Raw genomic sequence first — 11,880 nt, 5'->3', positions numbered from 1 at the left:
AGTGCCACGCCTTCTCTACGGAGTATAATTAATGAAATGTTACATACAAATGTCACAATCATTTTGCCTGTATTCTTCAAACAAAGGATTTATAATTGTCTGGATATAAACTAGTAGGAACCTTAATAATGCTTTGATCAAGAAATCAAGTATCACTACCAAGAAAATAAGAATTGTGTAGACTTGCTTTGAGCACTCTAATTTCTTAAAAAATATATATATATATATATCAGAGGCACGACCCTGCTAATTAAGGCCAGAAGCGCATCGTCTACAGAAAGGACGAGATGGCAGATATTCACCTACGGCGGACCAACCGTCCTAATCCTAAAGTGCAACAACGAACATTTAAACTCGACAACTTAAATATACACTATTCAAGCTGGAATTACTGGTAAAGTTGTTGTCATGTGACCAGGAGGTCACGGGTTCGAGCCGTGGAAACAGCCTCTTGCAGAAATGCAAGGTAAGGCTGCGTACAATAGACTCTTATGGTCCGGCCCTTCTCCGGACCCCGCGCATAGCGGGAACTTAGTGCACCGGGCTGCCCTAAGCTGGAATTACCGCAGCTATTGACTCCAAACGTTGTCAAAATAATCTGATGGTTAATGATACATATAACCTAAAACTCTTTTCTTTAATTAGAGGATATGTCAAGCCGAAGACAAATCACAATGGTTCGCATTTTCACATAATCTTAACTAATAGTAAATATTATATTCAGTGATGAAGCCATGTCAAGTTTATTACAGAATTTAATCAATTTGACTCTCAAAGAAACACAAATGAGAAGAGATTATTTCTTTATTTTTTTGTGTTTATTTTATGATCAAGGTATTTTGGTAGGGTTTATTTTATGATCAAGGTATTTTGTTAGGGTCCTTTTAGAAAAAAAAAAATCATAAAGATAATGAAACATAGTGCCCATCAAGCTTATATTAATGCAGTTGCACGAAGAGAATGTTCACACAACTCGAAAACTATAAATATTATAAGAAGACAACAAAAGAAGAAAAGTGTTTAACTTGTCAAGAAGCCACCCAGCTTATGTAGCTCGGATATTTTTATAGAGTCCGAACAACATCGCTTACCATATCAAAATCAAAATATATGTACAGAGATCTATTTACATTATGCATTTTACAACCCAACTTCATACAAAAATGGAGTGGTATAGTAAATGTTCTATAAAGCAAACAAAAAGGCACCTTCCCAAAGTTCAGTATCTTAAGTTTTCCTATCATCAGCCAATCCTGTATGTAAAATATGCGCACTCCTACTTGACATCCAGTGAATTGCTGTGCTGTATCAATACTTGAAGAATCCTTTTCAGTATAAAAGCTTCCTAACCCGAGTCTCAAGTACCGGGAGCTAATACTTATGTCAGCTTTGCCCGTTAAATAGAGAATAGTGGAGCAGAGCTGCTAGTAACAAGAAGGTTAGAGCCATCTGAGCAGTCAACCTAGAAGCACCTGACAGAGAGTGAGCGCCTACTAAATGTACTGATCCAGTAATTTCATCCTTCAATCCGATGCTCGATGAGCCTGTAGGAAACCACAAATTAGAATTTAATGAGTTGGTATGGAGACTGAACGTTGGAGGCAACAATATGATACATCTCTTTAAACTCAAATTTTCAAATTTCCAAGCAGACCCGCAGCATCATTCAGCTCTTCTTTTACCAACATGCCATTAAAGGAGCGAATTTCCCAAAAAAAGTATGAGCTAAAAACCGTAAGACTAATATTGTTAATCTTTTGACCTGCAGATTAGTCAATGGACAAACTACCCTGGTCGGAGAAAAATTCTTCAGGATGAGCAGAAATTAACACAGCAGAGAAGCATAACATCTAATTGCAAAATATCAAAAGTTTAGGTGTCGAAGTAGTACAACTTACAGTTATACTCGGTCCAACCAATGGCCTGCTTTTCAAGATCATACAAGACTAGCTTATTCGAGAGAACCAAATCTGCAAACACCAGTTTACTTCAAGGCTTCAGAAGAAAAGAAGACATCATTTACTGCATTTTTCAATCATCTTTTAGTTCAGAAAGATCCAAGGAAACCTAAGAGCATGATGATTGAAAGAAATCACATGCATCTTTTATCAGATTATCATAGCAATTGACAAGATACAGCTGAGTCTACACGCACTATCCCTACAATTTCCTAGACACTTTTTTTTGGCCTGTCTCAAAAAGATTAGGCCGCACTGGAGACACAGAAATGATTTGGTACTGAAGGTTTTTTTTTCCGCACATTTAGCTTATGTAGGTCTTCCTTCTATATTGAATACGCCGTCCAAGCAAACAAGTGATATTGCTATGTTAAGTATCTCCTGTTTGTTAGTTAGCTAAAGAAAATAATGATGCTGATAATGATGGTCATTGGATATCAACGCAACAAAGAATGTTTATAGAGTATCAATTCCCCAAGAATCTGGAATGTGTTGAGTTGCAAAAGAATATCAACTGAGTGCAAATAACACAGGGCCTAAGTAAGTCATTAACATTGAATTATCATCAGTAAAACCTAATAGGAGAATGACAGACGTACATAAATGGAAGAGAAATACAGAACAACAGAATTAACTAAACGGTCAGCAAGGAGAAGTGCTGAGTTATTATTAAAACAAAACTCACCCACACTGGGTGTTTATACCAAACCAATAGATGTGTGCCATGTGTTTGTATATTTACTTCTTGTCCTTAATCATGGTTAATTAATATAAATTAGCACCTCAATTAATCACTTAACCATGGCAAGCTGATGTGGTTTGGTATAATCACACGGTGCAGATAAGTATTTACCCTTCCTCCAGTTCAAAGCAGCCGGATCATTTACAATCAAAACGAAATAAGCAATAAGTAGGTAAAAGCAGACCTCCAAAAACCGTGAGGTTCCATTTGTCACGAGATAGACTGCCACTATTTTGCCATCCAATGCAAAATAAATCTTCCTAAAAAGAACAAATAGGAATTAAGTCTCCCTGTTGCGTCTAAACAAAATATGTCAAAGTAATAATTAAGCGTGACCAACAATAAATGAAATGGCAGGTGGGAAGAGGGGCAGTTATATAGAAAAAGGGATGATCCACTTTGATTCTCCGATTATTAGCACTTCCAACACCCAACAATTTTATTTAAGGGATAGCAGCAAAAATAGAATCCCTGAAACAGCAATATCAGCTTCGACTCTGAAGGTGATAGCCTCCATTTTCAGATGATGTGGCTAGTGAAAAGTTCTAAACTGTAAATGCTAAATTCAAAGAAAAATTGAGCGGCAATCAATTTCAATACAAAAACTACTCATCTCATAATACTAGAAACACATTATCTAAACTAGACCAACTCATCTACTGTTTTCGAATTATGCAATGCTAAGCACTTGACAGTCTATACTTCCAACATTTTTTATGGTCCTATACTGATACATATAGAACAACTCACCAAGTCAATTCTAAAAAGAGAATACTCAAAAAGCCACAAAGTTACTAAGTACCAGGAAAAAAGAGAATTTGAAACTTTTAACGAGAAAAAAGATGATTGGCAAAGGAATAGATACTTACGTAGGGGAAAAGATACTCATGTGGACGAACTCTTAAAGAAAGAGAATTTTCAAAATGAAAATTGACTCGAGGGAATCCATCATCAACACTGCAAGTTGGTCGCAAAAAGTTGCTTTTAAGTTAGTGAATTTGAAGGGCTCAAAAAACTGACACATAACTGCAAGAGAAACCTTCAAGAACAAAGTGTCACCCACGAAAAGATAAAACAAAATAACCAAGGATCTGGTTTTTTTTTTTTTTTTTTTTTTTTTTTTTTTTTTCCCAAGGATCTGGTTCATTAACATAGTTCAGTCTTAGCATGGACCACTAGGGGAACCTGCATATTAGCGGAATGTTTTCCTTTTCTTTTTAATTTCTACTCTTTCCTTGATTAGTAATGAAATATTATATCGAGTGGGTGCATGTTCAACAAATCAATATACATATGGAAAACCATAGCTATTTCAGTACCTAGCAGTGCAGAAATATTTCAGGCTAATGATTGAACTACATATAGACCAGGGTCGAGAGACTGACAGGTAGAAGTAGAATTGAACAAGGCCTCCATTTTCATCTTATTTCCACTGAATAGATATTCAATTTGGCATTAACATAATTATCAACTGACAGCTTTATCTTGAGATAGAATTGGTAGTCAATATATTTTTAATTGGATAAAACCTATCTCAAGAAGTATAATATAATGTAACTTCCAAATGCCACTATTTCTGGATAAACAAATATAAAGCATAGAGTAGCAACCTGTTGAACAAATTACACAGATCATCTGCACACACAGCAAGCAACTAAATTCACTCAGTATGCACCATACCTTCCAGAGTATTCAAAGCATGTATACTCATCATGAACTGTACGCAAGCTCAGATCAGGTTGCCAGGAGAGTATCTAACAATAATAAAAATAGATAGATGCTTCAAATTGTTAGAAACAAGCATTTAAAATCCAAATTCAAACATTTATGATTCATTTGAGTAACTGAGTGACCTCCAATAGGATTAAGGGAGGATAGCTAAGTTACCTTTTTCACTAGTGGACCATAAATCACCTCGGGAAGATAAGCCAAGGTTGTTCCACTGTCAATAATAACTCCCTGGTTCACTCCATTTGTAAATACTTCAGCAGAAAGGTTTAGAGATTGGTAACCAACGTCAACGCCCGTCATATTGACATTGTAGTGTTGCCTAAATTATTTCAGGATAATGTCAGTCAATAATATATGAAGCATTAAAATCATTTTGATTTGCCGAACTAAAGCCCAGATAAGGTGATGCTGAATTACTCACAAAAATCTGAAAAGAGAAGAATGTTTACTGGGAAGACCAGTTGTACTGGAGATCTTCTTATAGGTAAGGTATTTGTTAGAAATACAGGGAGAATAACAAAAAAGAAGACAGATTAACAATTTAAGCAACATCAAGTAAACTCATGTATTGATATTTGCATATATAGGAGAATTAAAGATCCATGAAATAGTTAAGTTAAGAGGGCATTCCTTATAAGGATCATATGAACATGGTTCACACCATTAGAAGAATACGTAATGACGAATGGAGGATATTACCTCACCATTCCACCATGGCTATAAGAATTTCTTTTAGTGAAAGTTCTCCACTTATGCAAAAAGGATATTAATGATTCTACTTGCAGGAACAGAACTACTGCGCCATATTAATTCATCTTTGTAAGAAATGTCAAATTTAAGCTCGTTGTTCACCACTACGGGTAATTCAGGTTTCCAATGTCGAATTTAGGCTTATTGTTCACCATCCGGGTAATTCATGTTTCTATCACAGAGAGGACCCTCTTTACAGTAATAAAGATCTAAATCTTACATCCTATACTGATTGAGTCTGAATCTAACTGGGGACCAAGTCCATGGAATTCAGAGGACATATAAGAAGTAAATGAATAAGCCACTTCTGGGAAACAAATTTTCACAAGGTCCCTGGATGTTACTTAAAGCCAATATAAATTACTTGGAATCCTTGAAGAGAAACTACTATGCAAACTATAGTACAGTAAAGGATCCATTTTTTTTTTCCGGATGAATAGAAATAAGGGGTCTCATCAAGGCCCTGAAGGAGAAAGCTGGAGTCTGACATGAGGCTAATCAATGAACAATTTCAAATTTTAGGTTGAAGATGTAAAAATAACAACCTAAAAAGAATTAGTCTCCTGGTAAAATGCTACTGCCAGATATTGGTCCATTTAACATCTATGTTGGCTGAAATATTAAAAGCCAACAAGAAGTGCATTAAAATAAACAAATACGTTAGAACCTAGCGGGACAGTTCACATACTGGTTTGGTACTAATGCTGTCATGATTACTTTTGGTTTGACAACGTTCCCAATGGCAAATATACCACCACCATTTACACCATCCAAGCAATGAGCAAACATTTTCTTCACTCGTCCAGATGAAGACAGCTGGGAAAGCATCGATGAATTTGATTTCCCAAATCCCAGAACCCCATCAAGAGCGTCATCTGAGGACCTTAGATCTACAGACTGTGTACCCCCACACCTGCCCAAACAAGAGGAAGAATGTCAATAAACTAAAACCAAGAGAAAAAGAAGAATAATAATAAATGAATTAATAGAAAATGTGCCACCAGATCTCAACCCAACTTAGAGGTTGTTCGACCAAGCTTCCAATCTGCTTAGTTTGATAAGTACTTTTTTGAATGGAGTTTCAGAAAAGTACTTTAGAAGCGCATTGGTTTAGTATTATAGAACCAGTCTGCATTTGACCCATCATTCAAAAGTGTTTTTGAAAATCAAATTATTAAAAGAAAAAGACATGTAAAGATTCACTTTTCAGTTAGTACTAATACAAAGAAAGGTTTCAAATATATAAAGATCAAATATATAAAGAGTGACTTTAATTATGTCTTTCAATTTTATTTAATGAAAATGTAAAAAAATAAAATCACAAAATAGAGAGAGGGAACATTTTTGTAGGACTTTGGTCATAGATGTGTTGTCGATAATGCATGAGGTTAGATTTTGTCCACATAGTTGTAATAGTTTGGTAAATATAATTCTTTTTGTAAGGAGATGCTACTTGTTCCAGCTTCTTCCCCTCAGTACAAAATGACTTCTATTACTACTTAAAGGCACTTTTTTCCCCAAAAGCTTGGCCAAGCACCTTAACTCCCCAAACAATAAGCACTTCTCTTAAAATACACACGCTTTTTAACTTTAGGAGCTTGGCCGAAGAAGTTATAAAGTACAATCATGGGCACCAAATGAGAATATTCAACATTAAAAATCTCCGGAATCAATGCAAGCATCTTAAATGATTAGGCAACAAAATGCTATTAGATCTAGGCTGGTGCAATTGTTTTTGCATTGTTTTGGTGGTGCAACTTGTTTCACGTGCCTTCATCAACATCTTTTGGCAGACAATACGTATCAACCCCAATAAAAAATGTTGATGACCGAAAGTTTTATGCTCAAAACTACTAAGGTGGACTTCTAACAGTGCCACCAACAAACAGTGTTGTGCTGATTCTGCTGAAGAGTTCAATTTCAGCAGGTTTATTCAAAAGACAGCTGTAAATGGAAAATAAACTAAACAATATCAGGGAACAACTTCAAGTACGTATAAATTCATAAATCAACGACTCATGAACTGAAAATAGAGCAAATCAGTTCATCAGGGATAAATTTGCCAAATCGCTTGAGCAGATGTAACTATTTTGCTTTTGACTATTTCCCAAATCCCATAGCATGAACTTCCTCACGCATAGAACTCTCTCTAAGGAAAGACTATGAACAGAAACAAAATAGATATTAGAGGAGATATCCCCAAGTTACAAAAGTTAACGCTTAAATTAATAAACTAAATGTTGCCCCAAATAAGTCTTGATATTTTCTGGAAAAGACCTTGGGCTCATAACGATATTGGACCTACAAAAACACACTATTCAATAGATTGTTAGGGGCATGCATTTACAATGTTTTCTTCCTGTAGGACTTTTCCTTCGACTAATAAGTGTCTAGACATCAAGTTTCAGTTGAGGTATATGGTTTCTACAAGCTACTGAAGTACTTTCTGTTCAAAGAATACATCCAACATACATCTTACCCAAAAATTACAGTTCCATTTGTTGAGTTAGTTTGGAGATCACCAGAAACCTGATCATATTGAACAACGTCCTCCACAAAGTAGCCCAAACTATAGCTTCCATCTCCATAATTTTCACTGAAATAACATGAGTTGTTACCATAGCAGCCTGATACCGAACCTCTATTGACATCCTTGCAGAACTGGTGTCCACAAGAAATTAATTTACCAGAGAGAGAATCCTTTCGATTGTAGAATGCTAGCTCCAGCTGCCCAAAAGCACATTTAGATTACAAGGGAGGAAGAGAGCCTAACAAATATCTTCTTCTTTTTTTCTCTTTTCTGGGAGCAAGCATATACAGAGAGCTGAATAAGGATACAATCAAAAAGTTAAGAAACGTACACCGTGATATCCTCTTCTGGGGCATTGATCACATCCAATGCAGTTAACCCACATTATGTCGCTTCCCGTATCCACTTGCACATAATAATCATTTGATGGTGTTCCAATCCCAATCTTGGCATAGTAAAGCCTAAAATATATTAAAATTCAGATTATAACTACAAATACGATAGCAGGCTTAAAACGACCCAACATGGTAAAAAGGTAAGGGTTTTCCACAGCAATTTGCTGCATAAGATATTGCACAAAAATTCCATGGATCATTCTTCAATTTATTCAAGAACCAACGTTGGAAGCCTTAGCCCCGAAATACTATTATTCAACCTACGGATTTTATATTTGCACAAGATTATTCTACATCAAACATCTTCATAAAACTAATAATCAACTACATGAAAGACTTTTGTCGAACATTTACAGACTTCGGGATTTTAAACGTCCAGTAACTTCCGCGAAATTCTGTTAAGTCAACTAGAAATTCAAAATCCAAAGCACTAATCAAGCTTCTACTGACATATTTAAGAAAATATTTCCATGCACAACCAAAAGAAGCATATATATGCCTATCATATCAGTACTAGAGAAACATATATTTTCCAGCAGTTGCTCTTCACTAAGATGATGAGCTACCACAAACTAAAGCACGTAACTTTTCTACTATCATATAAATGCCAACTTTACGCTATTCACTAATTGAATTACAAATTGTGTTCACCACGGTGCAATAGTCCATTAGCGATTTGGAATGCTAACTTCAGCAATCCAGACTATTATCCTTTTGATTTATAAAACAGTAGCAACTTTGCCATTAAACTCAACTCGACTTTAGACAAAACCCCAACATGAATAATTTTTCCTCTATAATTCAAAGTAACCTATTTTAGCAAATTAACTATCAACTAGCAGCAACTTCCAAACCCATTCCTACTCAACAAACCAAAATAATCAATGTAGAAAAATAACATAATAGAAGTCTATAACTACATAAGTAAACATGCAACACCACACATTCAGTTTACCATCCCCAAATAGGAGAAAGTAACAATATAAGCAATAATGGTACATGTAATAAAGCCCAAAGTACAGCACATCAAACTAACATAAGGGTCATTTGGTAGGAGGTATTAGAGATAATAATACTGGTATTAGCTTTGGTATCATTTAATCCCGTGCTTTTCAACCTATGGATAACTATTCAGTACTATTCTTATACATAGTAAACCGTGATATTAACAACACTAGTACTATTCCTATTCTAATACACACTATTAATTTAGAAATTATGCAATGCATGTTATTTAATTACCCTCTGTCCCAATTTATGTGGCACCTTTTTGATTTCGAAGATTCAAATGAGTTTTTCTTTGTCCACGATTTTTTCATATGTCTATAGTACTTGATTATGTAGTTTTGAAAATATACAAATTTTATCTCAAAAAAAAAAAAAAAAAAAAAAACTTAGAAATTCCTTTTCCGAAGACACCGTCAAAATTAACAGGTTTGACTCTCGAAATCCGAACTGTGTCACATAAATTAGGACAGAGGGAATACAACAAACCAAATAGTCAGATACAAAATAATGTCAGCATAACTAATCCCCAACATTACTCATCCTATCTTTACTAATATACACCCTATTAAGGAGTGAATTGATTAAATGACCCTCTACACAAATAAAATAGATCGTCTATGTGTTATGCCAGAATCGCCCATATATACAGAGAGTCATATACCTCTATTCATTTTTGTAAAGGCCCCCTTTAACTAATTTCCTCCGTATTATTCAGTACTACTATTTTTATACACCCTACCAAATGACCCCTAAACTATACGTGTTTATACTTCTGCCTCAACTATGCATATCACAGAATCACTAACTATAACATAAAATCTTCATTAGTTTAACTAGAGTCCTACACAAATACCTAACGTACAAATTTATAAGCATGAAGTACACATACAATACAAAACAACAAGTTAATAAAAAAAAGAGTATATTATGCATAAAAAGTGCACTGACCCGACTGAATCGGGTCGACCCGTGCCGCCAATAGGGAGGTCAACGCCGGCGAGAAGTCTGAGATGACGTTTTTCATCATGGGCTTTTAGGGCACTGAGAGTCCGCTCCGACCCGGTAAATTTGTAGTTCACTTTAATTACTCCTTCAATTCCACCATTTACACTTCCAATTATAAAAACGAACAATAAAAAGTAACCCAATTCGAATTTCAACATTATGATAGGGAAAAGAAAAAAGAAAAGAAAAAAAAGTGGAAAGTGGGATTGAAATTTAGGAATTGGGAAGAATATTTATTTTATAAAAAAAAAAAAAAGTATAAGAATTTGGGTGTTGACTGTTGACCTCTGATGGTGGAGGTCGTTGTTTCTGTATTGGTTGTTTTTGAAAAATGGAATTTTGGTACTAAAATCAAAAGGGAAGCACAAAAGGGTATTTTTTTGCCATTTAGTATAGGGAAATTTTCAAAAGTATACCGGCCAACAGAAAGTATTGCGACATGTACCATTTTAGTTTATTCAATATTATACTTGGAGAAAATATCATACATAATGTATAATAGTATATAAAAGATGTTTATATACAAATGTAAGTTAAACCGGAAACAAACTCAAAATATGGAATAAAGGGGTGTAACTATTTTCTCCCCGTAAAGCGTAACTTTCCCTTACTTTCTTCTTTGTTTCTTTTTTTTTTTTTTTTTGTGGGGTTGCTAATTTGAAAACGACATTTCTTTTATAAAAATACAATGAGCAAAAAATATATTTGAACAAAAAGAAAAAATGACTTTTTAAATTTATCATCAATAATATGAAATGGGATGATGGACTTCTCCATCTAACTAGAGATCGATAAGTAATTACTTAATGTGCAAGTATGTAGACTTAAGTATACGTTTTCTATTGATAATACATTTGTTCTATGCTCTAGAATATAAAAGTAAATCAAAAAGTATTGATTATCTTCTCCTTATGTTGTTAAATCTCGAGTTTAGCCTAAAATTTGTTTATTAAGAAAAATCAGTTGAATTTGTTTGAAAAGGTTTTTAGCAACAAAATTATTTCAATTATTTGTAAATCTTTCATTCATGGTTTGAGGCAACGAGTAATAATTAAAAAGCTAGGCCAGACAGTTAATAATAATCGAAGAATTGAGTATTAAAAGATAAAATAACTCTTATTCGATCTCGTGAACAGTAATGTAAATTGGTTTAATGATGAAGGAATGTTTGTATAATCTAATGTTCACGATGAAAATTAGAAAGCAATGGTGTATTCATGTGAAATACTAGAGGATACAATTTTGGGATTGGGGGGATTATATATTTTACCTAACTAACCAACTTGCCTAACCTTAAGCACATTAGTCGCTACTGGCATGATGATCGTGGACTCTTTTTATAGGATAAATCGTGACCCCTTAAATCTCGAGGTGTCGTTGTTGTACGAACTTATCCTTTTTTCGAATGTTTCCAAACGCAACATTTAAGCGTATAGAAGTGCGAAACCGGAGAATGATACACAATGACAATCTCCACTTCATCTCCGATATTTCAATCTGTAGTTGGGTAAATATCAAATTATATTGTTGTCTCTATGCCACGTGTCCAATTCTCGTGTTTGACACATATTTACCTATACATCTCACAAAAGAGTCAATCCAATACACTCTTCGCACAACCTTGTTGAATGAGATGAAAATTCAATAGAAAAAGGTTATATAGATTGTCTTTGATGATAGCAGCCATGGAAGCTCAACTCCATTGAAGGACAAGGAAATTTTATGCCAAGATCAATGGGCTTCAATTAGCTATTAAAAGGT

At 34.5% G+C, this 11,880-nt stretch overlaps 1 protein-coding gene across 1 annotated transcript; it reads right to left on the bottom strand.

Annotated features, from left to right (window-relative positions):
• Nucleotides 1–1,005: 1,005 nt before the first annotated feature.
• On the bottom strand, nt 1,006–10,577 carry LOC132609207 (aspartic proteinase 36-like). The gene is made up of 10 exons (XM_060323076.1): nt 10,063–10,577; nt 8,043–8,172; nt 7,661–7,908; nt 5,870–6,094; nt 4,588–4,750; nt 4,381–4,454; nt 3,570–3,657; nt 2,885–2,960; nt 1,899–1,970; nt 1,006–1,544 (listed from the first exon to the last, which is right to left on the bottom strand). Exons 1-10 carry the CDS (start codon nt 10,275–10,277, stop codon nt 1,384–1,386), a joined length of 1,452 nt encoding a protein of 483 aa, XP_060179059.1. The 5' UTR covers nt 10,278–10,577; the 3' UTR covers nt 1,006–1,383.
• Between the last annotated feature and the right edge of the window lie 1,303 nt (nt 10,578–11,880).

The sequence above is a fragment of the Lycium barbarum genome, chromosome 9 (genome assembly GCF_019175385.1).
Source record: "Lycium barbarum isolate Lr01 chromosome 9, ASM1917538v2, whole genome shotgun sequence".
NCBI classification, from domain to species: domain Eukaryota; kingdom Viridiplantae; phylum Streptophyta; class Magnoliopsida; order Solanales; family Solanaceae; genus Lycium; species Lycium barbarum.
The sequence above is the reverse complement of the archived record's forward strand: the minus strand, read 5'-3'. Positions and strand labels throughout refer to the sequence as shown.

Coding starts and splice junctions, on each gene's coding strand:
- LOC132609207 (XM_060323076.1), bottom strand. CDS start 10,277: ATGTTGAAATTCGAATTGGGTTACTTTTTATTGTTCGTTTTTATAATT. Junction 6,095..7,660: donor AATGGAACTGTAATTTTTGG/GTAAGATGTATG, acceptor TTGTTTGGGCAG/GTGTGGGGGTACACAGTCTG. Junction 4,751..5,869: donor ACAGCATTAGTACCAAACCA/GTATGTGAACTG, acceptor GAAATAATTTAG/GCAACACTACAATGTCAATA.